At 41.0% G+C, this 22,686-nt stretch overlaps 6 protein-coding genes across 6 annotated transcripts; all 6 read left to right on the top strand.

Moving 5' to 3' along the window:
- The first annotated feature begins 1,971 nt into the window (after positions 1-1,971).
- LOC108147560 (cuticle protein 8) lies at positions 1,972-4,674 on the top strand. The gene is given in 4 exon segments (XM_017274148.2): positions 1,972-2,123; positions 2,234-2,465; positions 3,144-3,301; positions 3,303-4,674. Coding segments are annotated over 4 exon segments (417 nt in total). The 5' UTR covers positions 1,972-2,117; the 3' UTR covers positions 3,324-4,674.
- Positions 4,675-4,897: 223 nt separating this feature from the next.
- LOC108147379 lies at positions 4,898-6,898 on the top strand. The gene is made up of 3 exons (XM_041708417.1): positions 4,898-5,014; positions 5,804-5,945; positions 6,011-6,898. The coding sequence occupies exons 1-3, from the start codon at positions 4,982-4,984 to the stop codon at positions 6,775-6,777; spliced, it is 942 nt and encodes a 313-aa protein (XP_041564351.1). The 5' UTR covers positions 4,898-4,981; the 3' UTR covers positions 6,778-6,898.
- A 7,686-nt stretch (positions 6,899-14,584) lies between these two features.
- LOC108147396 (adult-specific cuticular protein ACP-22) lies at positions 14,585-16,880 on the top strand. The gene is made up of 3 exons (XM_017273832.1): positions 14,585-14,685; positions 15,521-15,766; positions 16,172-16,880. Exons 1-3 carry the CDS (start codon positions 14,674-14,676, stop codon positions 16,406-16,408), a joined length of 495 nt encoding a protein of 164 aa, XP_017129321.1. The 5' UTR covers positions 14,585-14,673; the 3' UTR covers positions 16,409-16,880.
- Positions 16,881-17,326: 446 nt separating this feature from the next.
- Positions 17,327-18,555, top strand: LOC108147393 (peroxisome biogenesis factor 2). Its single transcript, XM_017273829.2, has 4 exons — positions 17,327-17,461; positions 17,525-17,602; positions 17,658-18,089; positions 18,144-18,555. Exons 1-4 carry the CDS (start codon positions 17,423-17,425, stop codon positions 18,456-18,458), a joined length of 864 nt encoding a protein of 287 aa, XP_017129318.1. The 5' UTR covers positions 17,327-17,422; the 3' UTR covers positions 18,459-18,555.
- Positions 18,556-18,621: 66 nt separating this feature from the next.
- Positions 18,622-22,679, top strand: LOC108147494 (DNA primase small subunit). Its single transcript, XM_017274052.1, has 3 exons — positions 18,622-18,789; positions 21,264-21,426; positions 21,484-22,679. The coding sequence occupies exons 2-3, from the start codon at positions 21,273-21,275 to the stop codon at positions 22,638-22,640; spliced, it is 1,311 nt and encodes a 436-aa protein (XP_017129541.1). The 5' UTR covers positions 18,622-18,789; positions 21,264-21,272; the 3' UTR covers positions 22,641-22,679.
- Positions 19,074-21,162, top strand: LOC108147495 (UPF0183 protein CG7083). The gene is made up of 2 exons (XM_017274053.2): positions 19,074-19,381; positions 19,448-21,162. Exon 2 carries the CDS (start codon positions 19,453-19,455, stop codon positions 20,767-20,769), a length of 1,317 nt encoding a protein of 438 aa, XP_017129542.1. The 5' UTR covers positions 19,074-19,381; positions 19,448-19,452; the 3' UTR covers positions 20,770-21,162.
- Positions 22,680-22,686: the final 7 nt, after the last annotated feature.

Below are 22,686 nucleotides of genomic sequence, written 5' to 3'. Positions count from 1 at the left end.
TGCTTGTTCTAGTTATCGACAGGCGGAGCCGTAAGTATAATAAATCTCAAGTTAGGCGCGCAGAGATATGGATTTCAGGCGGGGATTTCAGGGGGATATGCGTGGACAAGTGCAATTAACGCATGCAAAACAATTCGATCGATCAGGCAATGTCGCTTGGCGGTACCATTCCATTGCGCAACCGGCGATCCAGACAAAGACAAAGCTTGTCGCAGTCATTGCGATTTTCCAGCTGTCTTGTCCAGTGACCAACTAACCAACTAACCATCCAGCCATCTAGCCATCTAGCCATCCAGCTATCTAGCCATCCAAACCGAACCCCTGCAACTCCTGACTCTGTCAAAGTGCGATCGTGACGTGGCCAACTTGTTTGGCCCGGACTCTTTTTTGTGTTGGCAATTGTTTCGAGCGATTTTCGGCCAGCCGTGTAAATGTGTCGCCTTTAAAGCCGTTTTATGTAAGTCGATTCTGTGTCTTTGTCTCCGCTTTCCATGCTAATGGCCAGGCCCAGGCCAAAGTGATCTCTTATAGTGCGATCTGAGTATCTGTTGGTTTGTCTCGACTATGTTTTTTTGGTTTTTATTTTTTGTTTTTCGGCCAGCACATTTTGCACCTAGCAAACGAACACTGAGCTTTTTCCCATCGTTTGCCCAGACGACAGGCAGTCTCCCCTTTGCCCACCCCATCTCTCGGCTGTTTGTCTCCGTTTAATGGCCACTTGTGTGTGTTTTATAAGATACAATCATAATTTTCTGATATGTCATGCCAGAGCGGTTTGCTTTTCGTTGTGGGTGTTGCCTGAAAAAGTGTCAAAAAACTGATTTTTACGAGTTGAGCAAGCATGGAACAGGAGGAGTTTGAGCTTAAGTCTTTAGTTAATTTATGTTGAAAAATGTTGAATGAAACACTTTAAAGCAAATAACACTTTTTCAGCGATTTCTTGTATAAATTGCCATTTAGAAAAAATTAATAGAAATTGCTAATGAAATGCTTATGAAATAAATGGAACTTTTTTTGTATATTATAAATATTCATTTGCCAACCGTCCAACATTAATTATTTATCGAATATTTTTTTCCGACAATGCAGTTATAGTTTAACAAAAATATTGCAAAACCATTTTTGTATAATATTTGTATGCATTCCCCACTAATTGTTTATCTAAATTCCATCTAATATTTATCATTTCTCGCAATCTTGGCGACAAACATTTGTCACATGCCTCGGGTAATATTGATTGAGCCGCGTTTGATTTGCTTAGCCAAGTCAAACTATTTGGCAACATCGAAATTCCGCTCACAGTTCTCCAGATCATGGAAATAACAAACTGAAATCGGGCGCAAAAATGTCAGGCAACAAATTGCGTGGCATGAAAACTACGCAAGTTTTTGGATTTGTTTTCCATCGTGTCTCGTTGGTGTTGGCGTGGTAATTATAACGACGCCCCGTTTGATTGCCACATATATGGTAATAATATTTTTCGGCCAACTTGTGCGGACCCGAATCGATCGTAATTATGTCGGCAAATCAATAAATAAAGAGCTTAGATCATTAAAGCCAATGCAAAAGTGTCGCTTTCAATTGCAGCGCCGTCATCAGCGAGAGGCAGACAAACAGACAAACAGTCAGCGAAACTAAGTCACCGAACGCCTTCTCAGGCCGAGAAACAAATGCCGCACCTATCCAAAGAGTTTCGAGGGGGCATGGCTGGGGATCATTGTTGTGGCATATGCGTGGTAGGGTACCACTGCGCCACTGGCAACTGCCAACTGGCATCTGGCTTCCCCGGCACCAGCAGTACCACCAGCAGTACCACCAGCAGCACCATCACCCACCCCAACCCACCGGTGGCACAGCTGCACCGCCACCGCCATCGCTCGTTCGTTCCAGTCGTCTATAGTCGGGTTGCAGTCGTCGACGGCCGACGCGTATATAAATACTTTTGGTCATCGTTGCAGACATCAGTTCAGCTAACGATTTCGTGCTCTTAACGGTCCTCAGTCACTCGAGATCTCCTCACAGCCTCCTCCACAGGAATCAGCGTCCAGTCGTCCTTTGTCCTTTTAGCTACGTGTTCGCGTCGTGTGTCCGTTTGCCGTTCGTGCTCGATTAACAAAATGAAGGTGTGTGCTAGATCCCTGTCCCCAATTATAAAAAAAAAACGAAATTCCCAAGAAACCTCGAAAAACCCTAGTGAATCCCCGATCCTGATGCTCACTTCTCCACTCTCTAGTACTTTGTTGCCATCGCTCTGCTGTTCGCCGCCGCTCAGGCCGTTCCCATCGAGCTGGGCCACTACGCCCCGGCGCTGGTGCACCATGCGCCCGTCCTGTCGCACGCCGTCCATGCCGTCCACGCCGAGCCGGTGGCCTATCCCAAGTACTCCTTCAACTACGGCATCAAGGATCCCCACACCGGCGACATCAAATCGCAAGCCGAGGAGCGCGACGGTGATGTGGTGAAGGGTGAGTGAGATCATAAATTATAAATTACTCCATCAAAACAGGGTTCTATCTGTTCTTAAATTTCGTTGAAATGGGTAAATTAACTTAAACAAAACCAAAGGCTAAGGCGACAAACTTACACAGAAACACATACAAGAACTAAATACAAAAGACTTTGGCAACGAACTTGAAAATCATATAGAAACAAAAAGACTTAGGCAACAAACTTGAAAATATTAATGATTTGTCACAAATTTAAATACTTTCTTTCTGATGAAAATCTAAAGATTTCGTCACAAAATTGATTTTAAAAAAATTTGTTAATAACAAAGTATTAAATTATTATTATTAATTTGAGTGCTTAGTTTCAAAGTGATCTTTGACAATTCATTTATATTCACTTAAGTTAAATATTTAATTACAAATTTTTATTTTAATGGTCCAAAAGAAAAGATCTGGGAAACGAACTTTATGCACTTAAATATTTCATTGGCTGCCTGAAGATATAAATTTGATCTAAATTGCCTAGAAAGTATGACTTGGCAGTCTAAGCTGAAACATAATTAAGACATTTAAATGCGTAAGTAATGGATAGTAGAATATAAATTTTAAAATAAAGCACATGACAATTACTAGTATAAAAAGAATTAAATACATTTATTATTTAATTGACATACTTACAATTTCATCCCCATCCAGGCCAGTACTCCCTGGTGGAGCCCGATGGTTCGGTGCGCACCGTTGACTACACCGCCGACGACCACAATGGATTCAATGCCGTGGTCCACAAGACCGCCCCCACCAAGATCATCGCCCATGCGCCCGTGCTGCATGCCGCCCCCGTGCTGGCCCACGCCCCCCCTGCTGCACCACTACTAAACGGCGGGAGCCTGACTTAGTCACCAAGGTGCTCTCCCTGTCGCTCTCATCCATCCACAACCACAACAGAAACATCATAGGAACAACAAACAGAAAAACGAACAAAAAACCACAAAAAAAAATCAAACAACAAACAAACAAACAACGAATATGAAAATTCTTTTGTAAGTAAGCGTAGCTAAGAGTTTAGTAGACACGGGACCGACTTAGGGGGCGTGTCCCGGCACCCGGCTGATCCTGGCATGGCATAAGGACGAAGGAAAAACGAACAGAAAACAAAATAAACCAGAAATTCTCATAACGACTTGGCACTCGGAATGACTTGATCGCGGATGATAAAGTCTTAAAGGATAACAATCGGAATTGGAGTGACAACTTTTTCCACATGATATATGTTATATTTGTTTATATATATGTATGTACGACTAACCGAAACCGATTTTCCTGGCAAACTTTTGCAAGCAGTGCTCCGAGAAATTCATTTCTAGGATGGCACAAAGGCTTCTCCCAAGATATTTCCTCACTCTGTACATAGAACTTTATTTATATGCCTAGTTCTTTTACTTTTCCAAGCTATACTTTTGTAATATATTTATGACTGTCTCTGCCCTGTACTTTATTTTCCCTTTCTATGCTCTACATTCTTTAGAAGCCTTTGTGGAGACTGTCAGACTGTGGCCAGCATCCTTAAACTGCCACGCCCCATTGAGAGCAACGGTGGGCGTGCTAACTTGTGTGCCATTGCGGGACTTGCTTACAGTTTGGCAGGCTTAATAAAAAAATGTCCTTGGAGCGCAGAAGATTGCCGGTGATGGCCGGTCATTGTGCATTAGTAGCTAGTACTCTAGAATTTCCACGCTGTTATCCACGTGACCTCATTCCGCCTCTTTCTTCCACTCTCACCCGTCTCACTCACTCACCGACTCACTATCTCTCTCTCTCTCTTTTAATGTCTCTCACTCACTTACTCTCAGTCTGACACCTTGTATCTAGTTTCATTTTTTTTGCATTTAGTATTTTTCACATTTATTGTGTATTTATAAACAATTATGCAGCTTAATTATAAACAAACAAAGCTAAGAAAAAACAAACGAAAAAATACAACAAAAAAATAAACATTGTACTCAATTAGGAGGATAAACGAAGGAAAACAAACTCTCACATGTCTCTCACGTCTCAAAAGTTCATTTGAGTCTTACACTTATGTACTATATATTCCCCATAAACATTTGTATGCAAAAACAACAACAAAAACAGCAGCAAACAGCAAACGAAATGCGAAAACGTTATTATGGAAATAGAAAGAAAAAAACTAAAAAAAAAAATAAATAAAAAATCATATTTAAAAAAATGTACGATATGTTCTTCTCTTCCTTGGGCTGGATTTACGCCAAAGTTCGCGAAGATTAGCATGAAGGGGCCATAATTATTACTTTTATTATGCCAAGCATAAAACAAAAATGAGAAAAATAATTAGCATTCCGGCAAAGTGTTTCTAATGAGGATTCGCACCCACTCTGAGGGCCTCTCCATTTCGTTTTGGGTTCTCGGTTCTTCAGTCTGCCTTCGCCATCGAAAGTACGCGCAACTCGCAGTTCAAAAAATTAAAATCGAAATAAATGTGACTTATTTATAGGCGAAAATAATTAAAATTCAGCATGGAATGTTCGTCAAATTTGTTGTGGTTTTTTGTAAGTGCGTAGGAACAGTCTGCTAAAAAAACAAGAAATGTATTTCACATTGGTTCATTACCTAGGAATTCTTGAGTTGTGCTCAAATTTTATAATGTTCTGGAAATGGAATAAATGTGTTGAAGTTAAATTATTAATTGATTTTATTTTTCTTAGCCATTTTGTGAGCTTGTAAAATCTTATATATTTATGGCCATTCGTGTTTTTCTAAACATTCTCTTCTATAGTTATTTTGTGTAAAAAAATTGCAAAACAAAATTTGGTATAGTTCTGTTACTATTCAGTAAATTTTGTTTGAACTGCAAATAAATTTTAACCATAAAGATACTAAATCTATTTAGAAACCGTGCGTTAGCCAAACAAAAAATTATTATACCCTTGTTTTTTTTTTCAATTTGTTAGATTTTAATAATGTTTTGAAACAACTCTAAAATTATAAAAAAAATATTGAATAATGTTTTTTTTTTGGTCAAATGCATTTAAAACGTTTTTTATTTGGTATATTTTGTTAGCATTTGTCAATCACAGTTTTATCTTAATAATCTTAATAAAGAGCGATTTAAAGTTCGTTAAAATTGAACAACACAACCCCTACAATATCATAAGTTTTGTTTGACAACATTTTTGTTATAAAAACAAACTTAGAATACCCTTTTTTGCACATTTCCTAAAAGACTTGTGTAATTTTTAAGCATCAACATATTTTTCTCGATTTTAGCTAAAAGGCTTTTAATTATCCACTGAACCAACTTAGCGCCTTAGTATTTGCTATACATTTTTCTTTACCAGCAAATTTTCCTATTAACCACAAAAGTATACGCCGCGGTGTCCACTCCATTGCCAGCAAAAAGCGGAGCTTACAACAAGGCAGCAGCTGAAAATGAGAGTGGAAAAGCCAAAGTGAGCAACTATTTTCTGCACGAGCCCTACGGTAGGCCAAATAAAATATTGTACAATAGGTTGGATTACCCAATTAATGCCCGATTTTATAAACAGGTCCCAACACCTACGCCTTTGGCTACGAAGTCGATGATCCGCAGACGAAAAACTCCCAGTTCCGAGAAGAAAAACGCTTCGCGAATGGCAGTATCCAGGGGAGCTATGGGTACGCTAGGCCTGATGGACGCATTGAGGTCACCAAGTATAGAGCGAATGAGGATGGGGGATACTCTGCTCAGATTGAGACTTTCAAAGCGGGGGATGAGAGGGTACAGGCAGTTTGGCCTACCGAAAGACCCGATATTCTTGTAGAAAGAAGCAAAACAGAGTCCCCTTCAAATGTGACTTGGGATCCTAAGAGTCATCTCAATGTGAGTGTTTCCCATGTGGCAGATCATGTGGCCCAACAGCTAAAGGAGCAGCATGGACTCGATCTGAACCACATCGATGTGACCAAGGACTTACTAAAGCCAGCGGTGCTCGATGTGATCCAGGGCAAGGCCCCAGCCAAGGGTCTGCCGGTTCAGAATCTAATACCCCAGCAGTTTCCCATAGCTCCATTTCAACTGCCAGCGGATCAAGCAACCGCCAAGGCCACCACTGCAGAGCCCCAGAAAACCGAAAGTTCAAAATACAACCGAGCCAAAACCAACAATGCCGAGAAGGCTCCCCAAGTTGAGGAGACGGAGGCAAGCTTACCACCGCCCAGGCCACTGGTCAATAGCAGTCCCAGCACTGCAAATTGGCAACAGCGAACCATTGAGGCAAATCGCCGTGAATTCCTGGCAAATTTACCCAACCTGAGTGGGGCCAGGCTGGAGTAAATGTCTGAAAATGTTTCACCAGGCCAAATGCTTAAAAGTGTTTCACCAAGAAAACTAAAGAGGAGGGTCTGTTACCCAAATTACACAGAGAAAAGCTATAGTTAAATTTTTCTTTGAATTAGAAAAATAACACAAGTAAATATAAAATAAGGAAATAATAAAGCTTTGAAATTTATTTAATAAAATGATTTTGATCCATACGGAATCTATGCTTTAAATTTTTTTTAATATTAAATATCATAGATTCTGAAAAAAAATAATATGTTTTTTTATTCTTGTATTAGGGAAATAAGAAAAAATTACAATTTAGGAAAATGAGAAAGTTGTAAACATTATTTAAATAAAATCATTTTTATCCACAATAAATCTATGTATTCAATTTATATTTTGTCATACAATAAAATAAATAAATTCAAGAAAATCCAATTTTTAAGAATTCTTGTCTACCATTCTAAAAATGAAAAGGAAATATTTACAGAGTTTCTTTGTTCATTTTTTAAGAATTCTTGTCTACCATTCTAAAAATGAAAAGGAAATATTTACAGAGTTTCTTTGTTCATTTACAAAAATTTACTGATCGTCAAAGCCTTAAAAGCATAGCCTCGACACATTTTGAAGTGGTCTAAGCATTTAATATTTGATGGTATTTTTTTACAGGTTTTTTATTGGTAATAGAAATCATTTTAATGGATATTACTTATTATCTTTATACTTACATTCTTTGTTAAATATTTTAAATTTTTTTGTCTCTGTGAACGTAACAATTATTAGTCGAGACAAGAGCAAACCCTGCGCTAGTTATTAGGTAAGCTTCTTTCACTTTTCATTCGCCACGTCTATCGCCAATACCTTGGCCATAAAAAAGTGATCACAATTTGGCCATTAAAAAACCAAACGAGCAACAAAAGAATTCCACACACTGAACAGCATAATTGAGGCTGCAATAAAAAGCGCCGAGTGTCTGTGGCATTTTTGAAATATCTTCCGGGTGCCAAAATGGAGCAGTCAGAGTCTTGATCCCAATCTAAATCGCTTGCCGCCTTTGAAGTTACATTTTTCTTCGCCTCTGTAGGCTAATTTGGGTCGCCCACAACGGGCCGGATTGGGTTCGCTTTCAGACGGATTTTCCCCGGTTTTCCCATATTCAGGAAGACATCGCCCGCATCACGTTGCAGTCAAGTGTAAATGTTTTGCCATTTAATTGCTCCAAATTTCCAAATGCGTTTCCATGGCAAGTGCCAAGCTCAGGCAAACTCGAATAAAAACGGAAGGAAATGCGAAGTGCATTTTGATTTCTGTTATCGTTTTTGCTTTCAACGCCATTTCTTTTCTCTCCCTCGTCTGATGCATATTTATGCTGATTTATTATTCCATTATTGCGGCAACTTTAAATTGTGGCACGCACACTCGCCGTAGATTGCGAAATTTTGTTGCCAAAACCACTCCAAGCTCTTTAAATTGTATTTGTTATTTTTAAGCATTTTACATTTGTATAGTCTGATTTTTATTTACCGTGTGCATTTATTGCCCACGAATTTGTATCTTGTCCGTTCACTTTTATGCTTCACTGAGATGGCTGAAATATAATCTGCTTCGATGGGGAGGGGCTGCAGTAAGTAGGAAATGCATATGGCATCTAATTAGTATAGGCTGTGTTCTTAACGAGAAAATTATTTAAATTTGATTTGTATTTCTTAGACTGTTGTTTAGTTAGTAATTAAGACAAAGCAACTTTCATATGCACTCGCCTGATTTGTTGTATGCTAATTAAACTGCTGCTACGTTCATCCACTCAGTCCATTCCATTCCAATTGATTGCGTTCGGTTTCTTTCTTTTTGGCATACATATTCGGTCATTAACTAATTGCTGAGGCAATCGGTTTGCACCACCGCCCCATTGAGGGGCTCTGTGAAAGTGTTTCTGATTTTCTCCTTTTTTTTTTGGCTAGGGCGTGACGTATACGTAACGTCTGCATTACGTAGCCGCACAGTGGGCCCCCTCCAAGTGGCAAGTTTGCACTTCAACTTAACATTGAGATCGCGGGCGTTGTCCCTGCGGCGGCCGGCTCATAAACAAACTAATAAAACGGAATATATTTGAGCGGGGCAGAGAAATATGTGTGTCCGAGCTGACAACTTGATTAGGGGATCTGCAGCCGGTTTTTTGCTTGGTCCTGCCTTCCAGGCCCCCAGGCGGTTGCATAAATTTAACCATTTTATAATCTCGATATGGCACTCGAAACTGGAAAATTTCATAATATCCGGTTCGGGCGAGCTTGAAAAGTTGTTAATTTGTTGCATCTCTTCGGCAGTAGTAGCAGCAGCAGCAGCAACAGCAACAGCAGCAGCAGCAGGAAAAACAAAGCTTCGCCAAAAATGACAGCAATTAGCCGGCTACGGAATAAGGTAAAAGTATTTAACCTACTTTGCGGCGGTACTACCCTCTTCTGCCCCCTCTGGAAAAGCGCTTTTCACTGCAGGAAGTGGTGAAGCGGCAGGGAGGGAGACACATTCAATTGGCGCCTAATTAATGAGGCATTCGGACGGGCAAGGAAGTCGTCGTCAGCGAAAAAAAAAGAAAAGTCATACCGCCCGATTTCCTCAACCCCACTCGTGATGTGTGAAAATGGCAGTGGCACTTTGGAGTGAAATTAAAATATTTAACAGTTAACGCGCGCCTGTGAATGCAAAGCGTAAATATTTTGATTAGTCAATGATACAATTAGAGCTGCGAGAAAATCAATTGGAAAATGGCACCGCCAGCAACAAGACTTTGCACTCTCGCCTTTTTCCGCGTCTTGCTCCACACACGAGAGTTGGAGTGTCGCCCGACTGTCCCAGCTGCCATATGATATGATTATGTGATTTGGCAATTTGCATTTAATTAATTTCTTCAGCTGTTTATTATGTCAACGGCAGCAGGCGAAGCCTAAGACCCGCGGCAGAAGTCGAGGGGCTGGAGGAACCAGAAGGGGCGGGTGCAATTGCTGCTTTGGCTGTTACCGCACCGAATTCAAGTGAATATTATTTGTTACCGTTGAAAGGCTTTTCAGATTATGCCTCGACGCCGGTTATATCACGGAATGCATAATCAAAGCTGACGGCAATGACGGGTGGATGCGATTGAATAATGAAGAATGGCAGATCGAAGCTGACGGGGCTTATCCAAGCATCCTGGGGATAACATTCTAATATCTCTACACTATAAGATACATGAGTTGATAGCATTAAGACAAGACTCTTACCAACTGACCAATTACCAATATTTTTGTGTATATGCTTGTATTTTCTCCTTAGCAAATAGCTTACCCAAATCCAATGTCCACAATTTCTCCTTATACATATTTAACATAAGCAATATATGACCGATGCATTTTAGATCTAATTATTTCCCGACATAATGTTAAATGAACAGGTGATGATGACTACACGAAACTATATTTTATTGCTCATACGCACTGTGTGACTGAAGAAAACGATCGCACAGAGGAAAAACTTGCTGTCCACTTGCTGATTCACTTTAAAGTTCAATGTGCGCTGGCAATTAGCCGTGTATTTCTCTCGCATTTTCCTTTTAACCACACACACGCACATTTCACTTTGCGGTCCGAATCAACCAGTCTCCAGCAAATTCGTGTTTTATTCGCATTGCCTTTAAATAAATTAATATAAATTGTCGGTAATTGAATGTGTTGGGATGCCCTGGCACAGCGGAGCTCATCGAATGTAATTTTCAATTACAGTAGCCACAATCGCTGCCGTTTTGGTTGCGTAAGCTCCAGTCGCATAAAAGGATAACCATTAAAAGAGCAACATCGGCAGCCACAGTAGCCAAAAACTAAAGCCAAAGCCAATTCCCACAACAATTTTGGAAAGATGCACGCGTCGCTGGCTTGTTGAGTTGTAAGGTTTTAGCCGGGACTCTAATAAATATGAAACAATGAGACAAAAGTCAAAGTTTGCTGCTGATTGCCAGCCATTGTTGTTGTGTGTTTGCCGAACGATCGCTTAGGGTACACCGAAAAAAATCGAGTTTAAATTGGATATTTATAAAAATTATATATATTGCAAATTAATATTATATAATGTTTTTGTGTTCTCTTTAAAGAAAACATTTTGATTAAATATCAATAAAAACAATTACAATATGTATATAAATATATTTAATACTGACCTAATTTCTTTTTTTTAGAATGTTGACAAGTATTTTGACTTTGTATATATTTGCATACGTGCGTTTTCCATATTTTGGTTAAAGGTACCAGCCAATCCACCATTATTAGTGACACATTTTTTGCAGTGTACCAAACTTTTTCCATTGCTTTGTTTTATTTTGTTTGGCCGATGTCGCAAATGTACACCAGAAATAGCTAAGGCTTTAGCTTTAGCTTTAGCCGCGGCAGCAGGAGCACTTCAACTACTTTTGGCCAAGTTAATGCATGTACTAAATGTCTAACGGTAAATATGAGTTACTAGGTAATTGCTTGGTCTGCTTACCTGCAGCTGTTACATGCGCGCATGCGCATAACCAACAAAAGCAGCAAAAACGCCGCATTCAAGTCGCGTTTTGACTTTTCACTTTTGTGAGTGGGAATTGATTGAGTGGCCAAGCGCTCTGGGTAAAAGTAAGCCACATTTAAGCCAGGCCAAACCAAAAAAAAAAAAAAAAAAAAAAAACTGCGAATCTAAACTATAGCTAACCAAAAAATTAACACCTGCTGGCCAACGAGTGTGAGCGGGAGGAAACGAGAAGAGAGCAAACAAAATGAAAATTTTGTGTGCAATTACAACGACAGAGTACAAAAAAAAAATTTCGAGGCGATAACTAGCAGAGAAATCAACCGAAAAATGTTGCACAAAAATGGGGGAAATGGCTCAAAAAGTATACCCGACATCGTATACCCTTATATCTGGTATTTACAATGCCGATTTAATTCGCCTTGCTTTTTCACACCTATTGCATTAAATAAATAACGCCTGACGAATCTATTTAAGCATAAATATTTATTTCCCCGTAGGTGATTTTTGTATTTAGAAAGAATGAATATTTGCAATTATGCAGCTGATGTGGCTAACTGTGATCTTTCTATTGGGCACCGCAATCTTAGTGGACGGAAAATCCATGCGTCCTAGAAGGGGTCCAAAGAGACGTTCGAAAGATTAACTCAAAAACTTTTGTAGATATAACAAGAGCATCCGATACATAGCAAATAATTATTATGTGATTAACAATAAAATATTTTTTTTTTTTTGGTTTTACTCTTTGATAGGCCAAACATTTAGAGCAGAAAAAAACGATTAATATATCAATCAAAGTAATTATTTCAGTAAGAAAAGTGGTATGGAAAAAAAAACAAATTTTAATTAAAAACACAATTTTTTCCAATCACAACCCTAGCGACCTCATCAATGTATCCTTCTTGGAAATCCCACAAACTCAGAGCTGAAAATTGTATCAGCAATGCGTTCAATTTGCGGCGCTTCGTCGAATTGCCAAATGCTGCGGCAGATACACTATGGTACGTGACTGTATGTACATTTGGAATGCCACAAAGGCGACTTTAGCCGTTTGTCGAGTGTGGCATGTTGACTTGCGTTATTTTTTCCACCTGCCGCGACGCCAACGCTCCGCGCAGTAAAACAACAGGAGACGTAGACCCCAAATCGTGGGCCATAATTAAGCATTTATTTTATTTGCCATATTTCTTATGCTGCTTCGGGATTTGCGGCGGATTGGATTGGTAATCATCGTGAAAAAATGTTTGTTTTTATCCGCTGCTTTTCGGTTTGTCATGTCTTGCAATGTTGTCAAACGTTGTCGACCATAATATAGCAATTAAAATTGTGTCTGTATTTAAGAGTCCATCAACCCGATGTCATTCGTTTTGCTTGGACTCAATTGGACTGGATCCACGGCAGATCTACTGGAGAGCCTGCAAATCGGGGCTATGCAAACTGCACGAAATCCAAATCCAAGTAATTTCTCGAGTTATTGGCAAACAACTTGCCGATGAACTAGATAAACGAGATGGGAATGAGTTGAACGAGTGGATGATGGGCTGGAATTTGAATGTGTGAGAAAATTTAAAGGAATTTTTTTAGGGCAGTGGCAAAGTTTAATCGAATTTATTATTAGACTGATTTGACTTCGATATTTAAAATATTGGAAGGTTCCTTCCAAGTTTACTTTGGTGTATATTTTTATAATAATGAAGCTATTATTAATATCATTGAAATATTTAAATCAACATTAATTTTGATTTAACAATAGGAATTGCAAAATATGGTTTAAAAGACAAAAGATTTTAGAAATATAGACAAGAGGTAAATTTTCCATTTTTATCATTAATGTTCAACAAATGATCTTAAGCTAACTCCCAGTAAGCTATTCAAAATTGTAACTCTACATTATATGTATGTGTAGTTTAAAACATCTTGTAATCCGATTACATTGAATTGGGCAACAAATGTAGCCGAAAAACAAAACACCTTTGTGTCACTTAAATGCATTTAACAAAACTATTGTCTCAACCTTCGAGGCAAGAATCCTTAAAACACAAAATTCAACGGCTGGCTGCCTAATTAGCGCCAACCAATCGCAAATTGACGAAAGACTCAAAAACATTGGTTAATTTTCCCCTAACGCAATTGTGGCACTTAACTTTGAATTGAAGTACAGGGCAGCCCGAGTATGTGGGACCCCCAAAAGAGCTGTGAACAAAACTTCTGTTTTATGGCGAACAATTAAGTATTACAAAATAGGTCTTTATCAAACCAGCCTGCAGCCCCTATTCAATTTACAATTCCCCATTTACGGTTTACGAAAATCAGCGCATTAAAAGTAAACGATTAACCGGAGGCTAGCCGCAATAGAAGGTTGCCCCCAAAAATGTTGCCCAGCAGCAGCCACGAAAATCATCAGGCCGAAATTTGGGTCAAACAGCGTTTAATGAGCGTACTTGCAGAGCAACAACAATGCAGACCTGCAATGCAAATAGGCTGTGGTAAAATACCGAAATATTATTAACAAACTTCGGAGCGGGGCTGACAGCGATGTTGCAACTGCCGATCAGCAACAGCGATGACGACTTATCAACGCCATCGCATGCGTCACTAATGACACACAAAGAGTCCTGGACAACAAACACTCGACAAAAAATAAGCAAATAGTGTCCCAACTCTGCCCTTAATTGAAATAAAATAATTATATTAGGTACATGTTTAAATTTTTGGGCTATAAAAAAACGTCAAAAACTGTTGGCATTTATGGGCAATTTAAAAAAATACTTAAAATAATTTATTTGAAAATTTTCACTTTAATAACTCAGTTTAAAATAGTATAAATAAATACATTAATTTTAAATGATATTTTCCTAACTAATTGAAAACTTAAGTATTTATCCCTGTCTATCTTTATTTTCTACAATTTTTTGCTATAGCAAAAAACTCTATGACTTAATTGCAATGTTTCGGAAGTTCAAAAAATTTGAATATCAAAAACCACAAACGGTCAATTTCAGAGAAGAATTTTTTAGTGTGGTTGATTTTAAGGCGACTTTTAGTTTTTATTCTGAGTGCAGCGGGGCAGCAAACATCGAACGTCAAACAATGGCAACCAACAACCACATCTGAACTGTTTTACATTTGGCTCATGAGACGCTCCGCTCACCAAAGACGGCAACGTCGCTGCTCGAACCACCGCTGCTTGAACCGCCGATCCACCGACCCACCGATCCACCAATCCGACGAAGCACCGCTGCCAGCCGATTCACTTTCTTCCTAACCATATAAAAGCAGCGCATTTTCGTTGCAACCACATTATTCAGTGGTGAAAAGTCGTTGCGTGCAGTCATCCACTAATCTCCAAACAAATCGCGAACTTAAATTCATACTAAAATGGCATTCAAGGTGAGCAGCAGCAGCCGAGGATTAAGGATATTGATTGTGATCTATGAACTGTTCAACAAAACATATCCCGAAGGATATACCAAAACGATCTGTGGATCATGTGCTATGAACCATAAACCAAGTGAAATAGTGCTGAATCAAGCTGAATAAGTGTCTCGCTTAAAAGGATACTAGCTCCAGGATGTGCTATCATTTTATGGGCCGTAATGATTTATAAAACAAATAGAAATATATAGAAGTTCAAAATAAAAACAGTAAAATGTCCTAGTCACAAAATTAAGATTTAATGATCAGGATAGGAAGGTTTTAGTAAAAAAATTTAACATGAATAAGATCTATTACTAAGCAATTATAAAAGTAAATAGGACCTCTTAGCTGAAACTCGGTAACAAACTAATACGAAGCCACAAGGAAACCACTATTTAAGCTTAAACGTCTTTAAAACGCTACATTTTTTTTGGAGCAAGAAAAAAACTAAAATAATTGTGTTAGTTTAAAAAACTCCCTCTGAGTTAACCAACATATTTACGGGCTGCAGTTTAACCACAAAGAAACCACTAAAAGTACATCCAAACAAAAGCGTCAGTCGACCACAGCAAACACTTGATTATGAATTCATTAAGACCAGCGAGAGAAAAACCTCAGAAATTCGCCTTAAAAGCAAACATTACATGGATCGCGACAGTCGGTGGCCAGCAGATCCCCCTCACTTTTCCACCCACTCAGTTTGGCCACCGCTAATTACAGCACTTGCAACTCCACTCCGTCAACGGAAACAATTAGCCGAGGTCTGAGCCCCGTTGTTAATTATGCACCTGCCTATCTAATCTTTCAGTATCTGATCTTCGCCTCGGCCCTGTGCCTGAGCCTCGCCTATCCGCTGGAGCACCAGCACCAGTACTACGAGGAGAGCCACGGCTACGAGCACCTGGCCCACCACGAGCCGGAGCCCGTCCACGAGTACGGACACCACCAGATTGAGCGCATCTCGCTGGGCGAGGAGCACGGACACATCGACCACGCCGAGCCCCACTACGAGACCCACGAATCCCATGGCCATGACGAACATGTGGACTACTATGTGAGTTTGAACAGTAAGGATTTAATTGTCGAAAATGACCCAATTCAAATTAAAAGCAATTATTTCAGATTTAATTCATTCTACATTCTATTCATATTTTATGATTATTTCGATTTATGATACCATATTGGATACCACATTGGAACTATTGCTCAAACATTTCTTATGAGAAATCCAACATAGTTTTTTAAAGACACTAAAATCAAGTGAAAAGATTTGGCGATTTCATAAGAGAAAAGCAATATCTATATCCATTTGTGTTGAACCTTAATTGATAAACCTAGCATGATTATATTTTTGGTTTGTTAGGCATTTAAATTTGTATAGTACATTTTTAATATATTTTAAATAAGATTATATCTCGTGAAAAATTTGGCATTTAAAATATCTAATTATATTTGACAGGCCCCTCCCAAGTACGCCTTCAAGTACGGAGTGAATGACTTCCACACCGGAGATGTGAAGTCGCAGCACGAGACCCGCGATGGCGACACCGTCAAGGGCCAGTACTCGCTGGTGGAGCCCGATGGTTCCATCCGCACCGTGGACTACACCGCCGACAAGCACAATGGCTTCAACGCCGTTGTCCACAAGACCGCCCCAGTGCATCACCACGAGGAGCTGCACGAGCACCACTACTAAGCCAGCAACCACTGCGCACTAGAGTTAGCCAAATTGCTCATCAGCCGAAAGTTGGAGGAGGATTATGAGGATTAGGAGGAGGGACAAGCATCCACATCGATCGACCATGGAATCAGCTTCATATCTCGTAATTAGGACATCAGCACACACCCTGGCCAGGGACCACATTCGAGGACTCTTACCTCAGAGTGGCCACGACCATTTCATTAACATTTTGTATATTGTATTTTATTCTGTGATAGCGAATAACTTCTATGTGTATCTTCCGCTTTCAACTGATCCTTAGTCACTACCTGCTCAGACGAATTTACCAATCACTCGACTGTAAACTGTAAACTTTAATCCTTAATCTATAATCTATAATCTGTAATGTATACTTATGTCTTCTCGTAAAACTTGTTACAGAGATCGAACGAACGAATTGTAAATTGTGTAATAAAGTGTGAATTATGTACTTTTTATAAAATCAAAACTCACCCGACCACTGGCCATAATATTTGCAGCCGGGGCCAATCATTGAACTTGTACTCCTCAAACAAATGGCCAAATGTCTCAACTGACCAACTGGTTTATGCGTTTCCAGACGTAAACGGCAATAGGCAAGATTACCACAAATTACCAGACATCGTTAGACACATTTTCCGGCTCCCAAACAAGTTCTGCGTTTCGTTTTGCTTTGTTTTCATCGAAATTGCATAAGTCGTATTTGAAAAGCTGCTCGAAAATGCTTCCTAACTGTCCAAAAAAAAAACAGGAGTTGCCGTAAGCCGTGATATATAATCTATTTTTTATTTCAGATAAATTAAATAACAAGTATCTTTATTAAGCTGAAAATTTAAATTAACGCGCCTTTCTTAGTTTTAGTTATCCAACACTACTGACTTATCGATAGTAGTAGCAGTATATTTTCATTTTGATTGACATCTCTAATAAACTGTTGATAAGAAAGGGCAGAGTACAGATAAAAAAACATATATCAATGATCAGCTAGCAAAAGGCAGAAATATAAACAAAATGCTGGAGAAAAACAAATATGTACCACGTGTGAATCAGGTAAACTGAGAACGGGGACATTGACGAATAAAAGCGATGAATTGAGACATGTTTACCTTGCAGATAGATGCTATTTTTCTAAACAAGGACATTGCCCGCCTGATACGCGACAATCTGCTGGAGAACTTGCAGGCGATATCAGTGAGTATATAGATAACACTATCCCTGATCTCCTTATAACTTCTGTATTTTTTAGCCTGTTTTGTTCATCAAAATCCAGCCCGAGTTAGATTTGCTAATACAATCCGCCATTTGGTTCGGTTCCGTTGGCAAGCGATGCTCCACTTTTGGCCAGCAGCTCCTGGTCCTGGCCTATGATGCTGAGAAGCTGACCGTGTCTAGGTTGGTGCTCCACTTTGTGCTGACTGTCCTGCCGGGCTATGTGAAAAGCTGGGAGGAAAGGCGTCTGACCAGGCGGGTGGAATGGTTCAGTCAGGCCATAACTTGGGCGGAGAACAGTGCGCTGGTGCTGAACATCCTCAACTACTTTCGGTTCCTGAAGACGGGCCGAAAACCCACACTGGTGGACTACCTTTTGGGATTGGACTACATTAGTCTGAGGAACAATCAGAGGAGGGACATAGGCTACAAGTACCTGACGAGAGAGTTGCTCTGGGGAGGATTCATGGTGGGTGTTTCCTAGATCTCCTAGTATTACTATATATACCATCTTGTATAACAGGAAATCCTTGGTCTGGTGCTGCCCATAATCAATTTCCGTAAGCTCCAAAGGGTGTTCAAAAGTTGGACCTTTGGACAGGTGATTTCTGGACGTCGGATGGAGGCAGGCGTTAACAGTGTAGCGCTCCTGGCCCCGCAAATGACCTTGAGCACCACCTGCACCTTCTGCGGCGAGCGACCCACATTGCCTCACCACATGGGATGTGGTCATATCTATTGCTATTATTGTCTGAGCGCCAATATTTTAACGGATGCCAGTTTTGGCTGCCCCAAATGCGGTTCTGTGTGTCCTGAAGATGGAATCCAAAGTCTTTGATAGCATGGAATTGTTTGCTAGTGATGTTTTTATATGTCTTATATAGATTTAAGAGAGAAGTGGGCTGTAAGTACATAATAAACAAAAATTGTTCATATTCCGCAAAAGATTTTTAATTAGTGCTGGTAAGCGTTAGGAGAGTAGTGTTAGCAGTCGTCGAAAATCAGTTGTTGTTTACAGGCAAGGTTCCTGGTGGTGTCTGACAAAATCGCTTGTTTATTCATAAAGAAAAACAATTTAATAACTAAAAGAAGTGCAAGTGAAGTTTCAAACATTAAAGAATCTGAGAAACTAGAAGGGTCTTCAAAAACATTCCTGTTAAGCCCAAAAAGTAAGTTTAAAATTTTAATTTGGCACTCTTATAAAAAGCGCGCGAAAATATAGTAACAGCTGTTGCGTGTTAACCAGCGTTGCCAGCTGTGCCGATCAAATGAAGCAATATCATGAAGTATTTGCTTAAGTATTTTTTATATTTAAGTTATTCACTAATTTCATAAATAAATGTAATTATTAAGTTCTTAGTAATGTAAAAGTAGTGAGCGAACCACACCCCATATGTTTTGCGATTTCGCAAATCAGCTGCCTGCGGCGATCCGGCAACGCCATTATTTTGTTATTATCTCATTTTTTCTGCTGCGCATTTCGCCTTTGTCCGAATTTTTAGAAGAAAACAATACGACTTAACGCTGTGCCAGAGGGCACGACAAGTAGTTGAAAGTTCACAAATATTAAGCAATTTTACGAGCGTTGCGTAACTGCATAAAAATAAACAAAAGCGTCAACTACCAAAAGCCAGAACCACCAAGCAAACAATCGAAGAAACAGAAAGTGCTGAAATAATAGCATTAAACACACTTTGGCATTAATTGCGTATATATTCGATTAAATATATTCGCAATCAGCAGCTGATTTCACATATCAAGGTCAGTGGGTTCGTGATTCGAAAACACAAACAATAACAAACAAAGATCGTCCCACAAAAAAAACAGGAAACATGTTAGATCTGGAGATCCTGCCGGAGAATTCCTTGGGCTGCGATGCCTGGGAATTTGTGCTGGGCATGCACTTCTCGCAGGCCATCGCCATCATCCAGTCGCAGGTGGGCATCATCAAGGGAGTCCAGGTCCTGTACTCGGACACCAATCCCCTAGGCGTGGATATCATCATTAACCTGCCGCAGGATGGCGTCCGTCTGATCTTCGATCCCGTCATCCAGCGCCTGAAGACCATCGAGGTTTTCAACATGAAGCTGGTAAAGCTGCGGTATGGCGGCGTCTACTTCAACTCCCCGGAGGTCCTGCCCAGCATCGAGCAAATCGAGCACTCCTTTGGAGCCACCCATCCCGGGGTTTACGATGCAGCCAAGCAACTCTTTGCCCTCCACTTCCGCGGGCTCAGCTTCTACTTCCCGGTGGACAACAAGTTGCACTCGGGCTACGCCCATGGACTGGGCTCCCTGGTCTTCCTGAACGGAGCCTCGCCCGTCGTTTCCAAGATGTCCCTGTACGCGGGCAGCAACGTGGCGGAGAACAGGGCTCCATCTCTCCCGCTGGCCTGCTATCACCGTCAGATGTATTTGGAATCGGCCGCAGTACTCCGCACCTCCTTTGGTCACACGAAGGGCCTGAAGCTGAAGCTCTTTACGGAGGGCTCAGGCAGAGCATTGGAGCCACGTCGTCAGTGTTTCACGCGGGAGCTGCTCTTCGGCGACAGCTGCGAGGATGTGGCCACGAGTTTGGGTGCACCCAATCGCATCTTCTTCAAGAGCGAGGACAAGATGAAGATACACAGCTCGAGTGTGAATCGGCAAGCGCAGAGCAAGCGGAGCGACATCTTCTTCAACTACTTCACGCTGGGCATCGATGTGCTGTTCGATGCCAGGACGCAGACCTGCAAGAAGTTTATACTGCACACCAACTATCCGGGGCACTTCAACTTCAACATGTACCATCGCTGCGAGTTCCAGTTCCTGCTCCAGGCGGATCGCCCGTCGATGAGCGACAGTGGCCACGATCTGGTGACGCCCACGAAGCAGGACCATGTGAACATAAGCGCCTACACCAAGTGGGATGAGATCAGCAGCGCCTTGGCCACCTCAGAGCGGCCAGTGGTGCTGCATCGCGCCAGCTCGACGAACACGGCGAATCCGTTCGGCTCAACCTTCTGCTACGGCTACCAGGACCTGATTTTCGAGGTTATGCCCAATAGCCACATCGCCTCGGTGACGCTGTACAATACGGCGCCGCCCAGGCAGCCGGCGCACTCCTGGCAGCAGCACAAGATGCAGGACATCCGCCTCACAGTGGCCTAGATTTGTTTGCTCCAGTGCTGGGCTCCCTTCGCTGCTCCATGATGCTGAACAAGGGAACGCCCGCCTGTCGTGTTCTAATCCTTAAGCTACAACAATGATCTAACCTAGGCATAAAGTAGACACATATATTATATAGTAATATATATACATAATACACGTACATTTTCATCGTAAGCTAAGCCAATCATCGGACATCATCGGAACTCTGACCAGGTTCATTCCGCCGTATTCCATTGTGTTAGCTCGATTCGATTTGTTTCGACCCATAACTGACAATTAATCAGCCTCGTACTTTTAACAATTGCATGTCGTTAATATATTTCAGTACTCTAAGCTCCAATCGTGTATCTCTCTTTAAAAAAGAAAAAATTAAAAAAAAATATATAAATATAAGGTTTCGACAAGAATGTTTATGTTCTTTTTATTTAATTATGGCCCAACAATTTAACAGGTTACAGTTTTGTTTTTGGATTAAACCAATGATTTATTTTCAGTCTGTAAAAATGCCAGAACAAGATCAGGAAAACCAATCTCCGGAGCAGCAAACGTCAGCTGTGCCTGCCTACAATCCTGAGGTCCTGCAGGACATGCTGCCCGTGTACTACAGACGCCTCTTTCCCCACCAGCCCTTCTACCGCTGGCTTTCTTATGGGTTGAGTAAGTCTATCCATCTGTTCTCTAATTCAGCTATCCACTAATTGTCTTACATTTCAGCTGAAGATGGCGTCTTCTGCAATCGTGAGATATCCTTTACGCTTCAGGACGACATATACATTCGTTACCTATGCTTTGAAAGCCAGGCCGAGTTGGAAAAGGAGATCTGTTCGAGGAGTCCAGTTAAGATCGATATAGGACCAGTGATGCACACCAGACCCAAGAACCATCGTACTGTTCCAGGCGGATTAACGCCCGTGCAACGTGAGCTGGTCTTTGATATTGACATGACGGATTACGATGATGTGCGCACCTGTTGCTCGGGAGCAGGCGTGTGCCTTAAGTGCTGGAAGTTCATGGTGCTGGCTGCGAGAATTTTGGATGTAGCACTGCGCGAGGATTTCGGCTTTGAGCACATTATCTGGATTTTCTCTGGACGTCGTGGTATTCATTGCTGGGTATGCGACCACCAAGCTCGTCACTTGGACGGACGTGGTCGCTTTGCCGTGGCGGAGTACCTGAACATCATTTCTTATGTCAACTTCTCGGGCAGCAATTCACCCAGGTGTCCAATGGGAGATCGCCCGCATCATAGTTTAAAGCGAGCCCTGAAGATAGCAGAGCCCATGTTTGAGGAGATTATACTGGAGGATCAGAATTTGTTTGGTACGCCCAAGGGAGTTAGCAAACTCTTAAACATGGTCCACGATGATGCGGCCCGAGGCGATCTGGAATCGTATCTGCAAAAGAATGTAGAGGACGGAGCACACTCGCGACTCGTGTGGGAGAGCTTTATCAAGTATGCCAATTCCATGAGAACGTCCACGGCAAACGCCTGGAGTCGGAAGCTCAAGAACATAGTGCAAGAAGTCCAGTTGGGACTGCTCTATCCACGTTTGGACATCAACGTCACCAGGGGATTCAACCATTTGCTGAAGGCCCCATTCTGCATTCATCCGGCAACGGGAAAGGTTTGTGTGCCATTCAGTGTGAGCGCTGTGGCCAAGTTCGATCCCACCACAGTGCCCACGATCACCCAGCTGCTCCACGAGATCAACGCTTTCGATGACAAGAGCAAGAGCTACATGGAGGCGCCGGAAGACAAGAGCCGGATCAAGGACCACAAGAAGACCAGCATGTTCAAGGGCGTTGTGGTTTTTGAGGAATTTCTGCGTAAACTGGAGCGTAGCCATAAAGCTGCCACTTTGCAGTTTTAAACATAACTAAGATAAAATTAAACATGGTATTTAAACTTTCTTTTCG

Source organism: Drosophila elegans, unplaced genomic scaffold (assembly GCF_018152505.1).
Source record: "Drosophila elegans isolate 14027-0461.03 unplaced genomic scaffold, ASM1815250v1 contig_208, whole genome shotgun sequence".
Lineage (NCBI taxonomy): Eukaryota > Metazoa > Arthropoda > Insecta > Diptera > Drosophilidae > Drosophila > Drosophila elegans.
Note: the sequence above shows the minus strand (reverse complement) of the source record. Positions and strands in the feature narration are given on the sequence as shown.